Below are 24146 nucleotides of genomic sequence, written 5' to 3'. Positions count from 1 at the left end.
AAACATGTCCTCAACCAGCAGAGCTCTTTGTGAGGTGAATATCAGTCCACAGCCTCAACTCTTGGCCCTCTCCTCGGGCTGTAAGACACATCCTGGGTCACTGAGGACATGAGCTCCCTGTGTGGTCAGCCTGCCATATTCTGCTTGAAAAGTTTGTCAAGCCTCATCGTAAAAGCCTTTAATTCTGTGCTTTTACTCTTTTGCTCACACTGGGGGACCATTCCCCATCCTTTCTAATGGGTCGTAGTTGCTTAATGCCATAAGCAGATTTGCCCTTGGTTGGATCCAAGGATCATCCAGCCAAGTTGTCCCCATGCCAGCATTTTCCGGTGGCTTAAACAGCTCAGCTTCCCTTTAGTTATTTTGGATGAAAAGCCTATGGTGCTGTGAGATCTGTGGTGGTGAAGGACACATGGAGAGAGGAACGAGGAGCTGCTAAAGTTGGAAGGTGTGAAGGGAAGGACATGTGACTGGCACAGGACAGTCCAGCTCCAAGGCTGCCCAGTAGCCTATAGCAACTGAGCCTTAGTTTACCCTTTTCAAACAGCTTTGGGACATTTTTCTCAGAGTCTTGACCTCTGCAGCACAAACTGAAATTGAAGAAATTCCCCTCAATCATAAGAAAAAAAATTAATATTTTTTTATGCTGAAGGTGACAAAACACCGTAGTTTTTGTGTCAAAAGAGTTAGTGTGTTCTCCAGCTTTAGAGATACTGAAAACCTGATGGGACAATGTCCTAAGCAACCTGCTCTAATTTACCTTGCTTTGATGAGTGGCCAGCTATTTTCCTCAGGCACTCTGTAAACTTTATTTTTCTTGTAAAGATGGTAGTAGAACTGGTTTTCCCCCTTTAATGTGAATGTCTATCCCAAGCAGAGGTATTTTCAGATGCCTGTTCAAGTTGTGCTTCAATGCAGAGAGGCATGTAAGAGCCACTGGGCCAGAGGAACACTGTGGATGGAAGAGAAGCCTTCCAGGATCTTCCTTAAGAATCCAGTCCTCGTTTGCAACAATTATTTATTTATTTATTTATTTTTAGGCACCGAATATTTTGTGTTTAACTCAGGAATTTGCAGGGTGTGGGACCAAAGTCTCTCCTCTTCCAGAAGCACATTCATTTACATTCTATCATTTGCTCATTAAAACATGAGTCTTTGCAACACATAGACATGCTTTGACAAAAGATTCATACTTCCTCCTGTTTTCTGTTCCGAGAAAAAAGGGTAGGCTAACCTGTCTCCTTGTCTCATGACTTCAAGTCACAGTAACTCCATCCTCTCCTGCTCATAGGTGAAGGGGATCTTACCCAAGAAGTCCCCTTTGCATTTCTCTCACATTATGAATAAGTAATAGAGCCACAGAAATTTTCTATTTACTATCTAAAGTTTCAGTTACATTTTATGGTTTTTGTTGTGGAATTTAGAGCAAATGTCCACCAACCTCCTTCTTATTTTTTACCAATTATAGGTAAAATAATGAACTTTGAAAAATGGGCGTATGTTCGTATTTATGTTGTTAGTGTCTTCTCTGACTAGTTCTAATAAAGAATTCAAAATATAAAGTGCATTTGACTTAAGAAACACTTGGAGAATGTTAGACTATTCAGCAATAACTGAAATGCATTCTTAGGTCTAGGTTCTAACCTTTGATTGCTGTGAACTCCATTTGGATGTTGAATTCCTCTTCAACAGGGCTTCTTGTATCTATTTGTTAAAAAATTAATCAATCAGTAAATACAGAAAATCTGTTCAAATTCCAATACTATTTTGACATAATTTAGGAAATAGTTTGAATCCTTACCTTCTTGTCCCAGAGAGTCCCAAACACCAAAATGAATAATCCCTAGGAAACAGATAATTACATGCAGTTTGATGACACCAACCTTTAATTGCAGCACCTCATAATTATCTCAAACATTGTCCATGGTGACTATTTAAACTCTGAACTCTTTGGTAGAGGGCATTTTTCTAACTTCATATTACATAGTGGACTGCTGATGTGGTAGGAGTTCACCAGGCCTGGCCTACTTAAATTCTGTGTACACCTGGTCTACAAAGTAAGACAGATAGTTTCCTTGCACTAAATATATTTGGAAGAAGGAACCTTTGTTTATGGAAGACATGTCCTGCCTATTCTCCCCAGATGAACCAGCAGGTTCACAATGTAAAAAAGCAGGTTCACAATGCAAAAGGTCAATGAGTCTGGTTTGAAGCACACAGTTTTGATGCCATTCTTAAAGAGAGAGAATAGACATAACTGTTTTATCATCAAGAAACCTTCCTGTATTGGGATCCTGCTGGCCACCTAAATAGGTTGTTGTAAAAATCATACTGACAGAAAACTCTCAATCATGTGTGTTTTAGTTAGTTCCTCTCTTTATTATTAGTACTGCTCAACTGTTTTTGGTGACTTTTATGTTGTTTATACTTGAACCCACAGCTGCAAAGAGCATAATATGATGCCTCCAGGTGCACTGTAAATGAGACCAGAAATGCTCAAGCTTGCCCACTTGAACATAATAGGGCTATTTCTGAATTTCAGAAATTAAGATCTTCCCAAAGCTACTGGCAAAGTTGAAAGTTAACTTTAGGTCAGTTTTATCTATAAGGCACATCTGATAAGGCAGATGAGAATATGAAATACTGCTGAATTCCTGGAATGGGTTTCCCAAAGAGCCCTTTTGGAATAAGGATGTGTAAGGCAAATCTGAGCATTTCCTCTGAGCTGGTTTTATGCCCTGCCAAGCACAGCACTGCAATAATGTCACTATATTAAATGATCACAGAGGAAATAAAAATATGTGTAACTCACCTGCAAAGCATTGAGCAGAGCAAAGAGGATGTGGAAAGCTCGATGACTGTTTTTGATGATGGTGGCAAGGCCAAACCCCCAGGTGAGGCCTAACAGTGGTGTCAAGATGGCCACGCTTTTGCCAATTTGAAACAAAGAGTTCCTCTCCTGCCTGTTTGACCTATCCCCAATAGTTGGTCTCAGTATTTTTATTATAACAACTGCGGTGATGGACAAATTCATGGCCACAATGATCAAGGCAGGTATGACGAAGGCCAAGAGAGCTTTGCTGTCCATCCAGTTGAGCCAGCAGACATCCTTTCTGGTGTAACTGTTCCTTGGCAGTGTGACAGCGATGGTGATGACTGCAATGACAAAGGGGCACACATATCCCAGGCAGAATGCCACTGCTTTCTGAGCAGTCTTACTTGTGTTATGCAAGATGAACACCAGTCTGTAGAAGAGAATGAGGCCTAGGCTCAGCATCCAGAAAAAGACACACAGGTAGAACAAATGGATGAAGAACGTGGCCATGACGCAGATATCTCTGCTCAGCTGTTGGTTTTGGTCATTGAGGGAGGCAGTGACAATGAACCACACATCAGCAATGAGGAGGGATGCAGCTATGTTGACTATACAGACGTGGCGCATGTAGGAGGTTGTGTTGTTTGTCACGTATTTCCAGACCAAGGATTCAATTATAATGCAGATCACCAAGCTCAAGATCGAAATAGCCAGGCCAACATAGGAAATATAATCTTCAAAGATTAGCTGGGAGGATTTGTCAGGTGACATCAGAATGGAGAATGATGTCAAGTGACTGCAGGAGCAAATGACATAATCTTCTAACTCTGTGGGTGTGCAACCACGAGTATCCCAGTCCCCACCACGTTTGTTGAGTGTGAAATTCCAAAAGACACATTTGGGCATCTTTAGAGATAAGTTTTTCTTTGCAAATGTCATATTAACCTCAAACTTCTGGCTTCTGTTGCTGCTCACAGTTGTTGTTATCAATAAGCCGTTCACATATTCAGACTCATTCCTGGGCAAAATATGTCCAAGTTTTGAGTACATCACACTGACAATAGTTGAATTTTGGGTTAGAGTTTGAATTTCACTCTCACCGATGAGAACATTAACCGTGAGGTTTTCTGTACTGCGGAAGCCCTTACTATAACCTGTGTTGCTGTTTTCTTGGATAACTGTGCCTTGTAGCTGCACGGTGTTTGCAGAGACAGAAGGGATGGTGTTATTAACTGGTTGGAGGCGCAGGGAGAAGTTTTCTACTGACTGTAGTAACAAAGAACTTTTTAGAGTCTTCTCTTTATTCAGCTCTTCCCAAGCTTCAGTTGTGGAATCACCAACAATTAAGTCCACTGTGGAGAGGAAATTCTGGAATAACAACAGAATAATGTAGTTACTGAAATGCTACACAAATCATTGTTGTTTCTGATGGTAATTTATGCATGCTCCTAGAATTGCCTTTTGAAAAAGCCCAGCACTTTCTTATTTTGCTCAATCCATGTGAAACCTTCAGTTGTTAACCCTCAGCATGCTCTGTTTTCAAGTTAAGGTTTCCAAAAGAAGATCGGTGTGACTATTTCTTTTTACATATTACTTAATGTTTTTTCTTCTCCAACCTTCTTTCCCTTTTTTCTCAGACTTTGTGCTATCTTTGATTTCTTGGTCTCTCTCATGTAGTGTCCTCCATCTATAAACTGTCAAGTCTCTTTGCACTTTTCTGTTCAGAAGAACAGTGCTTTTCCTCTGTAGCTCACAATGAAGGTTCCCAACTATTTCTAAGATTTCTTTTGTTATTCATTTGTTGTAACATCCAATTTCTTTTCCTTGCTTGATCTTGGTTCCTGGAATTTAATATATAATTTCAGCCTACCCTGTCTTAGAATGCTGGAGACTTTTGTGGGTCCTTAGAACATTTCTAGTTGCTAAGCACACAGCAGCCTCTCTTTCAAGCATAGGCTGCTTATCCTCATAATTTTGACTTTTTATAAACTCTTCTGTATCTTTGCTGTTATTTTACCTCATTCCCTTCCTTTCCTGCTCCTGATCCTAACTAATTGTGAAACTTCTTCAAGAAGAACATCATCCCCTGTGACAAAAGGAGTCAAAGGGCTTGGTAAGTGTAGGTAAGACTTAAAATAAAACCTCACCTGAATAGTGAGCTCGTCTGCATCTGCCGGGATAGAGGAGACCATATCCAGGATGGAAACAACTGCACCTAAGTTTGCAGGAGAACTGTTTATTGTGTTTAGCTCCTTTCCAATCTGTTCCTTAAGCTCTGCAAGGTAGTTAGGCAGTTTTGCTTTTGACTCAGGGCTGTTGACCAAGGACTGGAACAGAAGATAGCAGAACATCACACATGTGAAATTTGTCTCTCTAGCCTCACTGAGAGAAAGGTAACTCTGGGTGAAATAAAGAGCACTACAGTAGGATACCAGGGCTGAAAACAGAAGCCTGGCACCTATCCATAAAGTGAAGTGACCAAGGGAGTGGGCATTGTAAACAGGGCCTGGGGACGAGGTTGGGTAGTAGCCTGGAGTTGTTGGTGTGCTCTGCAGCTTCTTCTGGGCTTGTGCCAACCAACATTCATCGAGGCAGTCCCTGAGCATGGCTCAGGGAACACTCCGGGTCAGCACCTGCTCCTTATGGATGCTACGAACAAGGTCACCTTGCCTGGGAGACAGAGCATTCATGTGTGTGCATATGAGCCATGCAGTGCCACACGGCCTTTGGGCCAGAGGAGGGGGACCTTGCCTCTTCCACTGACTTGTGTAGATATAGCCAAACATTCCTTAGCTTTTAAAAGAAAGTTTTAATGCTTCATATGTTTTAGATTATGATAAGAAAAACCAGGCAACAAAATTTTTTGCTCTTTCTTCTCCCCCCACCTCTCTACCCCAAACTCTAGAACACTCATAAATGTTACCTCGGCTCTACTCAGCAGATTATTTATTGATACGGACAGGCAGTCATTCCTCGCAACCTTCCATGAGTTGTTGATGCACTTGTAAGTTGTACTGCCTCGGGTAAAACCATCTGGAGTATCTAACTCACGGCACGGCTTTATCAATGTGCCCCTTTCTATTCCAGTGCCTAATCTGTCTGAGCAGGAAACTTGCTTATCTGTACAGAGAAAAATCATAGAGGCAGAAAACAAGAAGCAGAGAGATTAATAAATTACCCCCATCAAACCTGTGACTTCCTGAAGTTCAGAGGTCTTTAAATCAGGACTTCAGCTACCTCTCTTCATTAATTACAACCTTTCAGGATGTATATGTCTTGCATTCCCAATTTTTTTATGAATAATGAAATTAAAAAGGAAATCTAATAAAGCTCCAGTTTTTGAGTACTGAATCAAATCAACAGACCAATACCAAAAGTTTTAGGATTTATCTGTTAGATTACAGGGTTGGACAGAGGTGGAGTGAGATTATATTGACCACTAAGTGAACAATAATTCATACAAAGTTTGTTCTGCTAAGGGACTCAATGCTGTTGTAGCACTAATAGGAAATTCATTAAGACCTTGATAGTGAGGCCTCAACACCTTTTTGATGAACAGTGAGTCTTGCTAATTGGCCTTGATTGGGTTAGTCTGATTAAAGTAATTAAATTGTCTGCATATTTATTGCCCAAGAGAGTGAAATCTGGTAGATACACTGATTCAACTGTAGGCACCACTACTGTGGAAAAAACAAAATTTCTGCCTCATGGGAATGGCCAACATTACTGTCTTTCCAATTTAGAATAAAAAGCTGAAATATCCAAACACTTGTCAGAACTAAACATCAAAGCTGGATTTAGTGATGCCAAATTCTAACTATTGAACATTCCCTACAGAGCTGAATGCAAGCTGGGTCTGTCCTGGTCCCTGCAGCACCTCATGGAGGTTGCCCTTCTTGTGTTCCAAGTGGATATGCTCTCCCACAGGCTGATCTCCTGAGTCAGATGACTTCTTGAGACACCAAAACATTTGATCTTTGATAAATTATTGGTGCAAGCTGGGAGATGCATGATCACATTTCAACACAGGGGATGATACTTGGTGGTGCAGCCCACACCAGAAGGAAGCAGGAACAGAAGATGACTAAACTATTGCTGCTTTGAACACGCTGGGATCACTGTCAAATACAGCGAAGACAAAACACCTTGTCTATTTATTTTTTAAAGTTACATCAAAACTGATATTTTCCTCTGTATGTAATAATTTCCCATAAAGAAAAGAAAGGAGTCAAAAATTCTTAGCTAACAGAAACTGTTCCTATTAGATGTCACTGGTGATGAATTTGTGGCATCTGATTTAACAAAGACAATGGGATTTCCGATTTAATAGCTATAAATAGTAACTTTTTCCTTACCAGGTATCAGGTGCAGTCTTATATGTGCACTGTCAACTCCCTGTCGATTTTCAAACTTGTGGTTTTTAAACTTGCAGTATGCCGTGAGCTCTTTCTCTTTGCTACAGTCACTTCCTGTGTAATTGTACGTGTAGCAAAACAGATTTCCTTTTTTCTCTTTCCCTGTATGGATGGATGAAGAGAGGTTAACACAGATTTGGGGTCAATCAGCTGAGAACAGCAGAAAGCTTCAGCAAAACTTTCCTTTCTGTGGGTCCTACAAAAAAGAATTCCTCTGTGAAAAAGCTCTCTCTCTGTACACTGATCTGTCTCTTACTCCCTGCTTAATAAATCTGGAAGCTGTTGCATGATCAATATGTTTTCTCTTACTGGTGTATGAGCAAATCCTGCCCAAACCTTTATAACTGTTCAGGAACCAAAATTTGCCTTGGAAATCATTTTGGGGAATACTCTTCCTGCCTCTACCATAGGTGTTTCATAAGATAGGATAGTTTTTGCTGTTCTTATGGTTCTTTTGAACTCAGGATCTGTACCACACTCCCATTGCTTTTCAGTATGCCTGTGCCTGAGGGTCCCTGGATGAAGCCTCTTCCAAGAAGATCTTGGGATTTTTCCTGTCTACCAAAGGACTCCTCAGTCTCTACCTGCTTTACTCTTCAGCCTGTTGTTTTTGCACTCCTGCATGTTGTTTTCTGCTTTTTTAAAATTAACTGTTTTGTAACTCACTTGAAAACTTCCATTATATAAAAACAAACTCACTCGAAAACTTACAGTATATAAAAATACATGAGAGAAGCTGCAGAATTGCCCTAAATTTTAAGATGTAGAAACTTGGGTTTTGTGTTGTTAAAGACCACGTTACCTGCATCCTTGAAGAAAACAGAACAGCCCTTTAAATTGCATTCTTAATGGATTAGTCTACATTTTCTGTGAATTATTAGATTTTCTAAAGTAACATGTTCTCAATACTCCGTTCAGAAAAAGTGGCAGAGTGGAAGATAAAAGTGAATAAATGGAGTTCAGCAATTTCTAATCTGAACACGGGTAAGAATGCCCACTTCTCCCTGCCTGGCAAGTCAAACCAAGCATTGTGTTTACCCATTATGTCTTTATCACTACAGCAGTGACTTCAGTTGCTCTTCTATTAATCCCAGTCATGTTCTTCAGGCATGCTAACCATCCTACAAAAAAGTCCATTTCCCTTTTTTTACACCCTCAGGAGTACTTCTGGGTTGTCCTAAAAGCAGTAAGTATGAATTGTTTGCACAACTGAAAACAAAAAACCCAGAGACTGGGTTATAACATACAGTGAAACTAATGATTCTGCAAGTTTATTGTATCTTACCAACTGGAAATCCATTTTGTCCAATCACAAACGTAACAGAGAAATCTTCTGTGGTGTTCGCACTTAGGCAGCACTCGAGGGTTTGTGGCTTTCCACAAGGTATCGATGCTGCAATGGGGTCTATCAGGATGTTCTGCTTCAGGGGTAAGGAAATAACCTCTATTGTCATATTGGCAGAGCTCTCCAAGTTTTGCTGGGAGACTGTGCAGATGTGGGTGCCTAAAAGAAGTGGTACAAAAAAACATGTCTCAGTTGACAGAAGCGCTCCTCAGGTTTTGCAAGGTGATGAGCCCTAATGCTGGACAAGTAGAGTGCTATTGGCAGCATCATGCCTTGCTGTCCTCCAACACTTATAATTTTAACTGTGGGCTTTTTATTTACTGTGGCCTTCACACTGATTTGCAGGGCTAGGGATGCTGCAAATGATGTGGCACAGAAATTTCACTGCCTTTGTAGCCAATAAGATCATATTCACTCACCGCTCCAGTCCTGTGTGGCAGACTTCACTGTGAGCACAGATGTGGCTGGGAATTTGCTATTTTTGATGCACATATCACAGTCTACTGTTTTTGTCTCACTTCCAGACTGGATTTTCCAAGTGATACTGTCATAACCGCTCGCATCACTTTCGCACGTTAGATTGAATGGATATCCCTCGGGAACTGGTGAGTTTGTACTTGAAGATATTGTTACGTGGGCTGAGACAACACAAGACAAAAATCACATTATTGAGAGTCACTTTTAATCATTTTCTTGCAAATGCCATGTGCCACAGAGGCCACCTACATGTTAAAGAGCTGCTGGTCTGTCACAGCCACCTGACTCTCACCTTTCCAGAGGTACGTCACTCTGATGGTTTGACTGGCCCTGGCTCCGTGTTTAGTCTGCAGCTCACACGTATATGTTGTCACTGTACCTGACTTCTCAGGTGGGCATAGTGATTCCTTTATTTTGAGCTTGTATTCAGTGCAGTTTCCACTCGAACTGGAGACTCCTAGAGACAAATAAAACATCCCTTGAAGGGTTATAGATGTCCAAAAGCACCTCTGGAAATTACAAGCAATCACTCCAGGTAAAGAAACCCTCACAGGCTTGTATGTAATTGACAGTATGGCACTTTTAAATCCTCATTGCTGAAGTTCATTCACATCTTTTATTCTGGCAACACTCACAGTGGTGTCCCAAGTGCCTGAAGACGAATCTCAGCACAGTGCTGGGCATCTACTGCCAAAACCAGTCAAAGAGCAACAGCATTGCTTGGAAACCCCAGGGTAAGACAAAACAAAGAGCATTTTGGTTTAGCCTAACCTGTGATATTTAGGTTTAGCCTAATCTGTGATATTTAGGATGAGTAAAGATAAGTAAACCAGGAGTAAATATTGCAGATGTCAATGTCATCTAATTTTGAAATAAAAATTTGTAGGTACTTGACAGTCATTCGACTTTAAATCTGAAGAGTGATGGTTTAGCTGGAAGCACTAAATCTGTCCTATGCTGCAGCTGACAGTGCATCTGGCATAAAGGCACAGCAGAGTTCCTGAGGGAAAACCTGGCCCAGGGAATTAAGGGCAAAACAGCTCATTGCAGAAGGCCAGGATCCCCTCCTCTCTCTGCAAGCAGTGCTGTACACCAGTACCTGTTCTCTGTGGAAATGACTGTGTGCATGAGCTTTGAAGGTTTTCTCTCATTCTGCTGTCCTGCTTTCTGCTAAATTTCATTTATAGCAAACAGTTAACAATAAACAGTTAATTTATACACATAAAATATTAAGAGGGTAACGGACCATTTAGGATGATGGTTCAATAGACATTTATGAGCATTTCTGTTTATGTCATTTTGTAACTCTTTGTAGCACATTTACTTGGTCCTTTATTAGCTCTTTATATTAGAAGTAAAGCCTTATGTAATGCCACTGACACAACTGGTATGTGCTGAATCACAGCTACAGGTGGAGAGGGGAACTGTGCTCTCAGTATTTAGCTGTGCTGCAGGTGTTTCAAAGCACCTGCCTCTCTTGGTTGTCAAATCATGATATGTGGTACACAGAAGCTCTTTGTACCCCAAGGGTGATCCTGGAGATAGCAGTAGAGACTGATGCACCCACCCTTGCTCCCAGGATTCGACAATGCAGAAATAAGCTTTTTGGAAGAAGTTGGTGTGATGTTGGTCCAGGCAGCTGTTTCCATCCAGGATGTCACAGTTTAAGGTATCGATGTCTGCACAGTGCATGGAGATGCTCAGAGCCCCACTGGCACCTGCATGGCACATATGGAGTCTGCACCTCCTCCTGCCACATCTTTGGAGCACACCCGGTATCTATCCTAGGACTTTGTGGTAGCCAGTTAGGAGGAGATTAAAGCATGAACAAACCCAGCAGGTGAAAGACAGCCTTTTGTTAATCTTACCTGTAATATTGATTGTTCCATTTACGTTCCAGGAAGCAATAAGTGATGGTAAGTGTCTGTCAATGCAACAGGACAGTTGAGGACTGTTCTTTTGGGTTTCAGGACTGTTACATATGACTTCGATGTCCTTTACATTTGGAGTGATACGTAGTGGAAAGACAGATATTGTTTCTGTGGCCTTCAATCTGTAAGACTGACTGCCATTTGTGAAAGTGCATTTATAGGAACCTGTAAAGAATAGACAGTATCTTAGCACTGAGAACAGTTCTTTTGGTTTTGCCTCTATATTTGGAATTAGGATCTACTTCCATATCTAGTTTTCACATCTCTCTGCTCTGCAGTAGCTTTGCTACTTGCTGATCAACATGTACCCTCAGGTCACCTGCAGGATGCTTTCTGCAGACTTCTGGTGCCAAATACATCCAGATTAGGAGGGGTAATGTTGAGGGGTACTTGAAAAGAGACCAGTGTTCTGGGACTGAAATACTTAAAATCTTGTGGACTTGGTGCTTTTGGGACCTGTATATTACCCATAGTCCTTCTGGCATCAATATGTCAGGGTAAGAATGTAGACAGTGCAAAAGTCTCCTACACAGAATGGGTGAGAGATTAAGGGCTCAGAGTGGACTCCACTAGAACTGGCCTTGGAACGCAGGCTCTTAGGCTGCTCAGAAGGGACCGCCAAAGAGAGCAGAGTATTTATCATAGAATGTCCTGAGCAGAAGAGACCCATCAGGTTCACTGAGTCCAACTCCTGGCCCTGAGCAGGACCATCCCCAGGAATCACACCATGTGCCTGAGAGTGTTGTCCAAACGCTTCTTGAACTCTGTCAAGTTTGGTGCTGTGACCACTTCCCTGGGGAGCCTGTTCCAGTGCTCAACCACCCTCTGGATGAAGAACATTTTACTGATATCCAACCTAAACCTCCCCTGATTCAGCTTCATGACTTTTCCTCCAGTCCTGTCACTGGTCATGAGAGTGAAGAGATTGGTACCTGTCCCTCTGCTTCCCCTCACCAGGAATTTGGAACTCCAATGAGGTCTCCCCTCAATCTCCTCCAGCTGAACAGACCAAGTGCCCTCAGCCACTCCTCACACAACTTCCCTTCAAGGCCCTTCACCATCTTCGTTGCCCTCCTCTGGACACTTTAATGGCTCAATATCTTCCTTATATTGTGGTGCCCAAAATTGCCACAATATTCCAGGTGAAGCCGCCCAAGTGCAGAGCAGAGTGGAACAATCCCCTCCCTTACCCAGCTGGTGATGCTTTGCCTGATGCCCCTCAGGACACAGTTGGCCCTTGTGGCTGCCAGGGCACTGCTGACTCATGTCCAGCTTGCCATCGACCAGGACCCCTAGGTCCCTTTCCCTTTATCAGTCACTCTCTTAGGCACAAGTGCCCTGAATGCAGCCTGCCTTGTTTTTGAAACTGGCGATCAGGGCTCCAAACTTCCCTCATACTTTAGGTATGTGGGTTCCCCTTCCCCACAGGGTAGCCAAGTGAGTAGGCCACTTACACAAGAATAGAGACACCAAGGTTCAGGGCATCCTCAGTCCAAAGACTTTTGGACTCATGATTTATACCTCACATGTGTGTGCCCGAATACCTGGCCACAGGCTACCCTTTTTGGAGCTGAGTGTATAATTCATGGACCAAAGAGAACTGAGTGGGAACTTGAGTCCAAACTCTGATAATACATAATAATTCCCCTAATAAGTCCTCCCAGCAAAATGCCACCAGTTCACATGTTTCTGATTTTCAAAAAACCCTAAATGTCAACACATGTAAAACTGTAACTCCGAACTAGCCCCACTAGTGGTTACATCTGCTGTTTTACTGATATAAAATCATACCAGAATCCTCCATCGTAACATCGGTGATTTTAAGGATCGACCTTCTGGTTTCTACAGTCATCTCTATTGAACGCCGGAAGCTGGGTGAGATGATCTGATCCAAGTGATACCAGGTCACACTGTGAAATGCTGAATTTATCTCACAGGTCAGTGTTACTGTATCCCCTTCAAAAATGTTCGAGGGTTCCACGTTGAAATTTACCTGATCTGGGAAAACAGAGAGAAACATTCTGCATTACTGTCATTTCATCTCATGACTATGTGGTGTCTTTCATCTTACAGGGTTCCCAGGTGTTTCACAACTAATATGCACCCAGCAACAGTGGCAGGGCACTACCTCTGATACAAGCCATGAGATTTTCCCTGTGTGTATTCTTTTCCTATCTTTTTCGGCCAAAGATATCAGCAGGTTTTATGCAGAGAGCTAGAAATATCACCACCACTGCTTTCTAAGCTGATAAACTGGGAGGAGAAGCAACCAGGTTGAAGTAATCCTCTGAGACAGACATTCCAGCACTCTGAGAGTACAGCACCTCTGGAGCACTTGATAAAGCAACTGAATTGTAACACATTGTCCAGCAGCAGTATGGAAAATGTGCCAAGGAAGCCAAGGGGAATGTGTTCTCATGTAAACTGCAAGAGGTTTTAATTTTGCTCCAAAGAGTAGGAAGTGCTGGCAGCCTGACATGCTAAGAGCTGTCTCAGTTCTGGAAGTGAACTTAAGGGTGTTCAATCTCTCTCCCTTTCAGAGAGACTGCATCAGGGATCATCAAATAGTTTAGGCTGGAAAAGACCTCTAAGATCATCAAGTCCAGTGGAGTAGCTGGAAGGCTTTGGTTTTTCATGGAAGGTACTGCATGCATGGTCCTCTCATGAAAGTCCTAAGTTTTGATGACAAAGGATAAAAAGATACAGCCAGAGAAACAAATGGTTTTGAAGGCCATGTACCAAATAATCAACAGTATAAGGAAGCTACGTGATTTAGGCTAAAAATACTAAAGTAGAAGTTGAAGGAAAGTACTGAGAGAGCTTTAAACTTACAAGGCACTTCTGTTGTGAAGGTAGATGGTTTTGGCTGGTAGAATGGTTCTAGAACTTGTAGTACAGCTCTGTTGGAACTATCAATCTGACTGGCGCTTGCTGGTCCTGCTTTTACTTCATATTTCACAAAAACACTTCCAGGACTAAACAGATACAAGAACGAGAAAAGCATCAGAATTAAATATTCTTGTCTATTAGTTGTTTTCTATTTGTGGTGACCCATCTTATATGGCTGGGAAGGCTTCACTGGGCTCACCTGTGAAGGCTCCTGTTGGGACTCAAGACTTGCTCTGATATACAAGAAGGTTGTGCTACAGCTTTTTCCTAAGAACAAACACCTTTATGTGACATCTTCCTCGTCTGGTGTTTATTTCTAGTAAACTCTCCTTAGAAAACCTAAAATACAGCTGCATTTAAATATCTGTGGGCACAAGTAATATCTCTTTTATGCAGTGTTGCATCCAGAGTCAATGTACTAATTCATCTTCCTTATGACCTAGGAAATGATGTGAAGATTACTCGCATCCTTTTCCCCTTTTGGGTGGAACTCAGTCTTTCCCATAAAAGGCTTTGAATTAGATGGAGAATGACTATGTTTCTTGGACTCTTGCAGAGTGTCGAATTTTACCCTATTTCCAGGCTCATAGCTGGGCTTTCCTTTGCAGCATTTATACTGTTATTCAGTCTGTGTATAATGGGAGTGGGTTCTAGCCAGAGTGAACGTAGCCTTTGCTAACTCGTGTCTCCTTGAGACTGGACAGAAAGATTGGTGTGTTCAGGAAAAAATGAAACTATTTACTTACCTGAAACCAGTCACTGTTGCCGATACAAAGCCTGGTAAACACCTGTAGCTGGCATTAAACTGTAAACAAAGACATACCACATGAGGTAAGTGCTTTGTATATTATTCCAGTGCGCTTAAAATAGGAAACCCTCCATTCAAGACTGATGTATGAGCATGCAGCATATCTGATAGAACGGGCCTGGTGCTCTCACTGCTGTCACGGGGTAAATGTCTGTTGATGGTTTCATTCCATGTGTGTTCCCATGGATTTAAGCTTGGAAAAATAACGTGATTTTTTTTCCCATGCTTTAGATAGAAAAGATCCCTGAATACTTCCTGGTTGGCCAGTGTATTAAAAACAATGGGAATACTGTTATTCCTTTTAATGGAGTCAGCTTTGGCCCACCTTGTATCTCCCACTGCTGCATACTTCCCAGTTCCCCACACAGTGACAGGCCACCCTATGTCCCAGACACTTAGGGTAAACACCATACTTCTTAGAGGGCTCTCTACCTTCAGAGATGAAAAACTAAAGTCATTACCGCTTTTTCAAGGTCAGCTTTGTATTTTTGGTATAATATAGAGGAAGAATCCCTGAGATCATCCAGAAAGTCTATGCCGAGTCTGACTGACATATACATTACAATGGGCTCTCCCATACCACATGAGTCTGTAAGGAAAGACATAAAAATAAAGGTAAAATAACCAGAAGCAATGCTTACAGAGTGATTTCTTAGCTTTTTCTTCTAACTTAATAATTCTAGAATCATATAATGATTTGGGTTGGAAGGGACCTTTCAAGATCATCGAGTCCAACCCCCCAGCCTGGCCTTGAACACCTCCAGGGATGGGGCATACACAGCTTTTCTGGGCAACCTGCTCCAGTGTCTCATTACTCTGATCTTAAAAAATTTCTTCCTAAATTTAATCTAAATCTACCCTCTTTAAGTTTAAAATAATTGCAACTTGCCAAGATTCATCTGTATAATAAGAAAGTTGTGATTCTTCTAATTTTCTATGACTAATTTATGTGTCTGCCATCTGCTAGATACCTAGACTCCCTTTCCAGTTGATGCAAAGCTGTAGAAATCTTTAGAAGATGAAACATTCAGAAGATGATAGCTTTCCTGAAATGGTTGAATTCCTACATTGCTCTAGATATGAGGATGTTATATGGATGAATAACTGATCAGAGACTTAACTTTTACATAGTGAAATGTACACAGGATGAATCTCCACCTATGTTTCCCTGCAATGAATGGAAAAATCCCCAGTGCTTTGGGAGGGCAATATTCTGGGTGGAGACTCATCAGTGAGTACAAAATAATGTAAAATGCTTAGAGAGATACTGGAATTTTCTATGTTGGGTTCATTTAAGGACATGTCCATACCACATGTGAAGGAGCTCTGGATCCAGAGGCCTGGACTTCTAAGGGGTGTGCAACCTCAACATGAAACAGGTGTTAGCTCTAGTCCTGGAAATAGTATGGCAATATGGATATGGGACTGCCAAGTAATAGAAGCATTGCCTACAAGCAGAATTAATTGGAATGGGCATGCTGACAATATCGGATTGCTTCCAGATCTAGTGCTGCCTCTGGGTGTCTCTGCATGCTGCTCCATCACAAATAAGAAGCAGAGCCTCATGGGTGTTTGTCTTGGACTGCAGAGACAACATGTAGTACTCCACCCCAGTGCTGTCAGGCCTAAGTATCCATTCATCAGTCAGGTTCCTAAAAATTCCTGGGCACCTTGTCACAGGACTCATGAAATAAAATCAAACACATGTGCTGGGCTTTTTAGTTCCTTCTCTTCTCTTGAGCACTCTGGCACACTTTGGTCACATTTGTGAAAATCTGATGAGATGAAACTTCCTTTGCTTGGCAAAAGCAGAAAGTCACAAAGAGGCATGTGAATGACTCCAGGAGCTGGGGATCCAAATGGCACTAAATATCTGCAAGTAAGTTGGGTCAAGGTGGGCCCATATCACAAGGAGAAGAGCTCTAGACCATTTCTACAGTTTCCACGTTCACAGGGAATGTAGCAGCCAGCTCAGTCTTGACATGCTGCTTTATCCCATCTTTTAGCACTATTCTATTCTGACTTCTTACCAGTATATGAGCTGTACAGTGATGGAGTTCAGCATTGTGTCCCCTTACCTTCAGTCTGGGGCTCACAATAAGGTCCATAGAAAGGCATTTTCTGCATGTAGCCACAGGGCAGGGCAGGTTCCAGGCTGAGAGAAGGGCAGGGTATCATGTCACTGCACACCCTGCTTGGCCAGGCATATCCCTTTTCACAGGAACAACGGCTGCTCTTCTCACCACTGGGCAGGCAGACTGTCAGACAGACAGACAGAGAAATACCATGGGAATGGTGATACGTATTTTCTGTATCTTCATGACAGTGGTCCCAATTAAATGTTGCCCTTCTTGTGAGTTCACTTGAATGATGCAAACAGGATGAGCAGAAGACTTGCAAATCTTACTCTACTAATTGCAAATCACTAAACAGAAATGGGAACCAGACTGGTACAGTGGTAAGCCTGATCAATAACTTCTAAGTAACCGAATGGAAATATGAGGCCTGATCCTAAAAATTTATCTGGCATACTGGCCAGGGTCCTATGATACTTTTCAGATTGGATATTTCTATGTTACTTGGGCTGAAAGCAAATATATCAGCTTTTAAAGACTGTAAGAGCAAGATCATTCAGAATGCAGCTGTTGTGTTGTTCTGACTATGTCCTGACAGATGCTGTGTGACAGAAGGTAACATTACCACAAAATGCTTTAAAACACTAAAAAAAAGAAACCAACCAACAAAAAAACCCCAACAAAATACTTGACTGTAACTTTTTCTGCTCCTAATGTGTCATTTGTAAAGCAAGATATTAACAAAATTACTTTTACACATTGCATGTGACCCAGAAGGCCTTTAAAAGATCCATTTGCATGTTGTTTTGGGAACTGCTAAACACTTCCTTTCACTGTTTTATGGGCCAGCGATAAGGAGGTACCAAATCTCCTCTACTATTGTAAATGATTGGTGTGTTTGTACTAGTTACTCAGATATGATGTTGCACAACCCCAGCTTATATAATAAAACCTGCCTGATATCATGCCCTGTAAGAATAAGTTAAGTGAGTTATACAGGAAAAGACTGCATCTCATGTAGCCTGTCTCTGTCAGGGTCAGAGTACAGCCTCTTACAGCGAATTACGTCCCAAATACAGGAGGAGGGAAGTAAACAGTCTGATAACCGCTGTCCCAGCTTCCTGAAACTTGAAAGTAACTCAGACTGCTTGTTAGTCAAACTGGAGCAGGATCCTTTGGCTCAGGCTTCCTCTGGCTTTGTCCCTTCCTTAGGAAAAGCATTCAGAGCTGTTCCTAATGCCAACATTATATAAAGAGCAGTGGTAAGACACAGATAACAAAACATGCTGTTTTGAAGCTAGAGCTTCAGTCTTGCTGGATCTTTCAGTAGGCAGCAGAGATGGTTCAGTTTTGCTGATTTCTAAGTGTGCTGGGTGGCAGAAGTGGGAGATATCAAATACTGACAAAATAACACATCATCCAGAATATTAAAATCAATAACTAACCCACCTGTTGTAACGTGGATGTTTGAAATTGTTGTTTGTATATTTGAAATGTTTGTTGGAACTGTAAGATTTTTGAAATACTCTTTGATTGGCTGCAGGTAAGATGAATCTGTAAGGCTTACTTCAATGTCAACCGTGTACTCTGGAAGGGGAACGTCAAAAATATACTCTGAAAGAGAAATAGAATTTCACTGCAAAGCTGTGTTTAAAGGTAAATCAAAAACTGATTTGGCATTTGGGCTCTTGGTTGCTATTTAATGGTAACTTTGGTGGCATTCTGCTTAGAGAATCTTCTTGCTTCCCCCTCAGCAGACATTCTGCCTCTGTTTTATCTGTTTTGTCTGAGAAAAGCCAGATTTCTTTGGTCTCAGAGTGATAGGAAAAAGATATAAGTGGCATAATATATACAGAGAAAAATTGTCTCATCTCGTCTCTCCTTCCAGTCAGTAAGTGGATGGGATGTCAGCCACAGCCTGAGGTGATACAGGATTATCTTGTGGCCCCTGTCCTACTAAGAAGCTTGGGGAGGGTATTTTCTACACTGGTATTTCAATTGCAGAGAAGCTGTGCTGATATACGTCATCAAAGGGATACCATCCAGAGGGACCTGGAGAGTTCTGCTTTCCTGGAAATGATTGAACACCTGCCCAAAAATGGGAAGTAGCAAATGAATCCTTCTTTTGTTTTACTGAGTAAACTGTCATTATCTCAACCCATGGGTTTTCTCACTTTATCCTTCTGATACTGTTCCACATCCCACAGAGGGAGAGTGAGTGAATGGCACTGTGGTGCTTCAATGGGGTTAAAGCACAACACCTCCCCCTTGATGTTCCCAGTTCAGGACATCAGTAGATGCTGTCCCTAACAGTGATTTCACCCTTGGTTTACTAGAAAACTGCTCTATTACCATACATTTGTGTACGTACCGTTTCGCTTCTGCCTTTGCATATCTGGGTGGAAGCTTTCCTCTCCTAGCATGCTGTCAATCTGTGGAAAAAACAGAAAGTGAAGCTCTGTGAGAAAAACAAAGTAAAGCTTTAGCTGCCATTGTTGGCAAAAGAAATTAGTGAAGAAGATAATGACATAGGCAATTTTTTCCCACCACTCTTGGTCCCAACTCTCCAACCTTCCACCCCATCTTCCTCTTTAAACAGAATATTTCTATCTTCCTAGCAGGGAAGGGTTAAACACCAGCTGAGGGATGTACTGAGTTTGCAGATGCCTCTTTGTATATCTCTGCAAGGCAACTGCCCCAGCTGAAAAGGATTTCTGTGTCTGGGCTGCAGTCCCCACTATGGGGCAGATACATGCCCCTAGGCCTGGGCCAGACTTGTGGGGGTGGTCCCACTGCTTGGGAAACCCAGCCACTTGGCCTTTGAATTCAGAAACCAAACTCTCATCACCCTTTTCTTTCCTCTTTGCTCTGAGCTTCCATCTCTGCAGCAGCAAAGCCACCCTGAGTAGGAAAAGAAAGAGGATTGAAAAGTCTTGGCTCCAGCTCAGTTGCCAGGTCAGCTACTTTTGGGCCATCAGTAACACACAGTTGACCTGGGCAGTGGTGGCACAGCTTCAGTATGACTGGTTTATGCAGGCTGCAGCCAAGTGAGATGCAGACCATCTTATCTTTTTCAATCGTGCCCTAAAAATACGTTGGCACCACCGTTAGCAAGAAAGGCTAAAGAACAAGCACAGACGCAGGCAGGAAATTTGCAGCTTTGCCAGTTTCTTGATTCCTACTGAAACCTTTATTTACAGAAAGGGTGAATAGCTTGGCAACTCTTAAGTCATCTCTTTACATAAAGGAACCATCTGGTGTGTGATTAGAGCTGGGCTTTGTGCCGCAGCTGTGTCGGAGTGAAGATCCCAAGGCACCCTGGCAGTTTTTGCACTGCCGGGGTACGACCTCCGTGTTAGAGGTTGGCTGCAGAATTACAGAAATCCCACTGCAATCCACCTCTTACTCCAGGTTTGGACTCAGTGGTTTCCTTTTTCAATTATTCTCCCAAATAACTGAAGGGTGTTGTTATGTTCCTAAATACTTCACATATTTCACACCATTAAATAATGACTCATTTGCAGGGTGTACCATGGATCAATGATGATTAAAAAAAAAAAAAAAAAGGTGTTGCTTTTTTCATGAAAACTCTTAAGTGCTGAGATGGAGACTGCTTGAAAAAAACAGACCAAACAAGATACTTGGTCACTATTAGACATCTACTGAAGTGCAGGTGAGGCTGCTGGAACCAGACGTATCTTGGTTTGCCAAGACAGGAGATAGTGGTAGAAACAGCTTAAGGAGTTTCTATCTTCCTCTTCATGTTTCCACTTTTCAACCTGCTCAATAAAGGAAGTTCTCCCATTCTCTCACAATGGAGAAGACAACCGAAGTATTTTCTGGTCTAACAATAATAGTGATGACCAAGAGTAGGTAGATTTGTAGACTAGTTTTATTTACCAGACTATATTAACTATATTAACTTCCATTAACTTGCTTTCTCTGTTCCTCTTTTTGTTAGGGACTATTTGTGCAGAAACTGTCTGTTAACAAACCCGTACACAGGATGAAGCACAAAACAGCTTTCCATAATTCCTGCTACAGATGAAGCAAAAGAGGTATGTGAGGATTATCAAGAAAAGTGGGAAACTGAAGTGAAATCTGAGTCCAAGAGCAACATCTAAACACAAATCACTCAGGAGTGGCATTTTGGTCTTGTGGACTTGTCCTATTGTCAAGACAGTGGTGAGACACCTATCCCCCACCTGTAACACCTTTGTGCCTGAGCTAGTTTTGTTGACATGTCACTTCTAGGCAAGATACATTTGGATCTTCTCTCATAGGATGGGTGAATTCCATCCAGGAGCAATGCCCACGTAACTGTTACCTAAGCTTAGCTCCAGGGACAGCAATTGAAATCCTTTGCAGACTAACACAGGTGAGAAACCAGAAGTGTTTTTTTCAGTGCCTTCTGAAGAGGCTTTAAGACTGGGGAGCAAGAAGAGCGCAGTTCCTGGATTTCTCCATCTCTTTTACACACTCTGGGTTCAGTTTCTCTACCTGGTCTTATCCTGACTTCCTCCAAGGTTTTGTGGATGTGAAGGAGAGCAACAAGGTGCTACAAGCAGAGACCAAATGAAAACTAATGCGGCTGGGAAAGAATACTCACTACATATCGGAATGGTTTGAAGTTTGAGTCCTGTGATGTCTGGCAGCAGGCTGAGACCAGCAGAACCAGGCAGTGGAGACCTGCAGTGATTGGGGATGGCATTTTTTCCAGTGACCTCGCTGTGTGACCTGAAAAGATAATGAAACAACAGGGAATTTTCAGCTGACTCACACAGTAGGAAATACCAGCATACTCTACAAAAACAGTGTGTTCAGATTCCTTCAGCGCACTCTGCCTGTTCACTCCATCCAAGGCAAGGCATGGTACAAGGCCTGTAATTATTCCTCTGCCACTGTCATCAGATGGTTTCCCTCATATTTCCTTTTTTTTCATATTGGCTGTAGCTACTCAAAATAAGAGAAAGAAATTGCTTGGAGAAGGCAGAGTCCTAAGCAGGTTCCTAACAAGAATAAAGGAGGTGCTGGAAATCCATCTGCCATGAGGAAAGTTGACTTTGGATCTTCAAGTATTCCTTACAGTGGTACTTGGGAAATGCACAGCCAGGACATGAGGGAACAACTAGAAATGTTGCTGTAAGTGAGGGCCTGTCCTGTTGCAGAGGGAGAGCTCTGCTACTGGCTGTATCCCACTCAGGAGAGGGCTGTAGCAACACCTTGGACTCAGCTAGAGATTTCTGCATGTTTGTTATGCCTTGGATAACAATGGAAACAATGAAGAGTGGTATCTCCTTGGAAAAAAAGTACCTGTTATCTTGAGTTTTTAGTATGCATCTCCATTAATTGCACTGGAGTTAATAAATAAGTAACCTAGAACCCAAGAATACTGACACACCAGAATATAATGTGGTGCTTGAAATCAAAACCCAGAAAAAAAATAACCTTTTCCAGCTCATTAATACCTAAGCTAATTTACTCACACAGTAGATGATGAAACACAAAGGAAGAGGTAAAACAAGCATGGACCCTCATAACAGATGCTGACACATTTATGCAACCAAAAGGGAATAGAAAAAGGGAGGTGAAGAATACATAAAAAATACATATTTTGCTATGAATATGCACTTTCTGGCTATTCCTAACAAAGCACTTCCCTACCTCGAGAATTAATGGCTAGTAGAGAGCTACAGAAAAAGGCAGAACCCAGGCAGATTGTGAAAATCATTTTGAGAGAGGAAAGCACTGAGAAAAGACTCTTAAGAGTACTACTGAACAGTACCTGAGTGGATAACAGCAACCTGATTAAAGTCATGAGCTTTTGTAAAATTATGATCTTTTTGCACTGAAGAGGCTGTTCATCCAAACTCAGGCTTTGCACGGCTGTGAATCACAAGGTGAAAGCAGAAAAATCAGCACCTCCTGAGATGATAATGAACATTGGCAGTGGCTGCTTACTGCCACTATTGCATATCAGAGCTGGTGCTCCCAAGCAAGCAGGGCACTTTGCTGTGGCTTTCTAGCTCAGAAGAGACCACGACAGAAAACTTTAATATCAAAATGATCTCTGGTCTCACCTTGGGAATTGAAAGAGGATGGCAATGAGTTATAGTACTTGATGTCACCAGTGTGGGTATCCAGCAGGGATTTATCACCGAATGTGGTTCTTAGGGAGATCCATCTGGAGTGAGACTTCACCTGGATACTGACCTGGTTGAAACATAGGAAACAAAAGTAGGAATAAATTATTTTCTATTCCAATATAGAGATGTCATCACCAGAGCTCTGCAGGAATGTGGTGTAAGCCTGTATCTTACCCTCTGTTCTCAAGTGATGTGGAAAAGGCAGTGGTCAGTGATACAACACTGTGGAAAACTTCACATGATTGAGAAAGTCTGCCTGTGAAGATCTGCGCTGGAGCCACAGGATACTGAGTGACTCAGTCATGAAGTTCATGAAATTCAGCACCAGTAAGTGTAAGGCAGAAAGAAATGATCGTGACATTATGTGTTCTGTGATGGACACTGAACTGACTATTACCACTCAGAAATGGGGTCTGAAGAAATGTCAACTGAATTTCGAGATGTAATTGAAAAAGGAAAACTAATTTTAAGATATTTTAGGATAGCAACAGAGAGAAAAACCAAAACCAAAAAAGCCGAACCCAACCCGAACAAAAGCAAAACACACCAAACAAATTTAAACAAAAAACCAAACCAAAACAGAACATGCCACTGTTATGTAGACATTTGAGCTAACACAATATAGCTGCTCTTATACTCCTATACAGGTATAACCAGAAAGCAAGACATCACAGTGATTCAGAACATCTTCCCACCCCACCCCAAAATCTATTAAAAAAAAGACTGTTACAGGAGGGGGGTTTCAGTTTCCTGGGCCTGTCTGTCAGTATACCCAGCATTCCACAAAATACACTGCTTTTCTATTTTGGAGACATCATCTGCTTGTAACTCAAGACTTCCACGGATCTGGCTGAACCCAAGACCATGATTGATCAAACTGGATCAAGAGGGAAACATTATAAGCTTTCCCTGAGCTAGTGGCATGACTTAATAACTGAGGCACTAACAAAACAAAGGTTTCTGGTAGGTTTGTATGTGCAGCATATGTTCACAGCATGTGGTAACATAGCTCAATCTGTACAAAGAACTTGTATTACATAGGTGATGGGTTGATGAAACAGACAATAGGAAGGGGAAAGGTCATTAAACAAAATTTATGATGAAGTTAAACAATATCTGGTACAGTTTTGCATTTATCTTTTGCACTGTTCCCAGACTTGTGTTCATATTCAAATGTTATGGGTCACCTCTATTTTCAGACACATCCTTTGTGTGACCATGTAGCTGAAAGCAAATGCCCTGTTA

The 24146-nt window shown here is 41.8% G+C and overlaps 1 protein-coding gene across 3 annotated transcripts in view; it reads right to left on the bottom strand.

The window, feature by feature from the left end:
• The window catches only part of ADGRF5 (adhesion G protein-coupled receptor F5), a 42708-nt gene that overhangs the window by 3841 nt on the left and 14721 nt on the right, over window positions 1-24146 (bottom strand). For 2 of the 3 annotated variants that reach the window (XM_064650697.1, XM_064650695.1), the window contains 19 exons: window positions 22836-22968; window positions 21365-21492; window positions 19127-19187; window positions 18205-18369; window positions 16759-16938; window positions 15142-15269; window positions 14619-14677; window positions 13816-13958; window positions 12775-12981; window positions 10921-11148; window positions 9345-9509; window positions 8995-9213; window positions 8516-8734; window positions 7171-7332; window positions 5739-5935; window positions 4963-5142; window positions 2813-4183; window positions 1802-1843; window positions 1645-1704 (listed from right to left, as the gene is read on the bottom strand). In XM_064650697.1, the coding sequence (XP_064506767.1) occupies window positions 1645-1704; window positions 1802-1843; window positions 2813-4183; window positions 4963-5142; window positions 5739-5935; window positions 7171-7332; window positions 8516-8734; window positions 8995-9213; window positions 9345-9509; window positions 10921-11148; window positions 12775-12981; window positions 13816-13958; window positions 14619-14677; window positions 15142-15269; window positions 16759-16938; window positions 18205-18369; window positions 19127-19187; window positions 21365-21466 (3888 nt within the window). In that variant the 5' untranslated portion in view covers window positions 21467-21492; window positions 22836-22968. Of the gene's footprint in view, window positions 1-1644; window positions 1705-1801; window positions 1844-2812; window positions 4184-4962; window positions 5143-5738; window positions 5936-7170; window positions 7333-8515; window positions 8735-8994; window positions 9214-9344; window positions 9510-10920; window positions 11149-12774; window positions 12982-13815; window positions 13959-14618; window positions 14678-15141; window positions 15270-16758; window positions 16939-18204; window positions 18370-19126; window positions 19188-21364; window positions 21493-22540; window positions 22642-22835; window positions 22969-24146 lie in introns of all 3 variants that reach the window. The other variant, XM_064650696.1, reaches the window with a different exon arrangement.

The sequence above is a fragment of the Pseudopipra pipra genome, chromosome 3 (genome assembly GCF_036250125.1).
Source record: "Pseudopipra pipra isolate bDixPip1 chromosome 3, bDixPip1.hap1, whole genome shotgun sequence".
NCBI classification, from domain to species: Eukaryota; Metazoa; Chordata; class Aves; order Passeriformes; family Pipridae; genus Pseudopipra; species Pseudopipra pipra.
The sequence above is the reverse complement of the archived record's forward strand: the minus strand, read 5'-3'. Positions and strand labels throughout refer to the sequence as shown.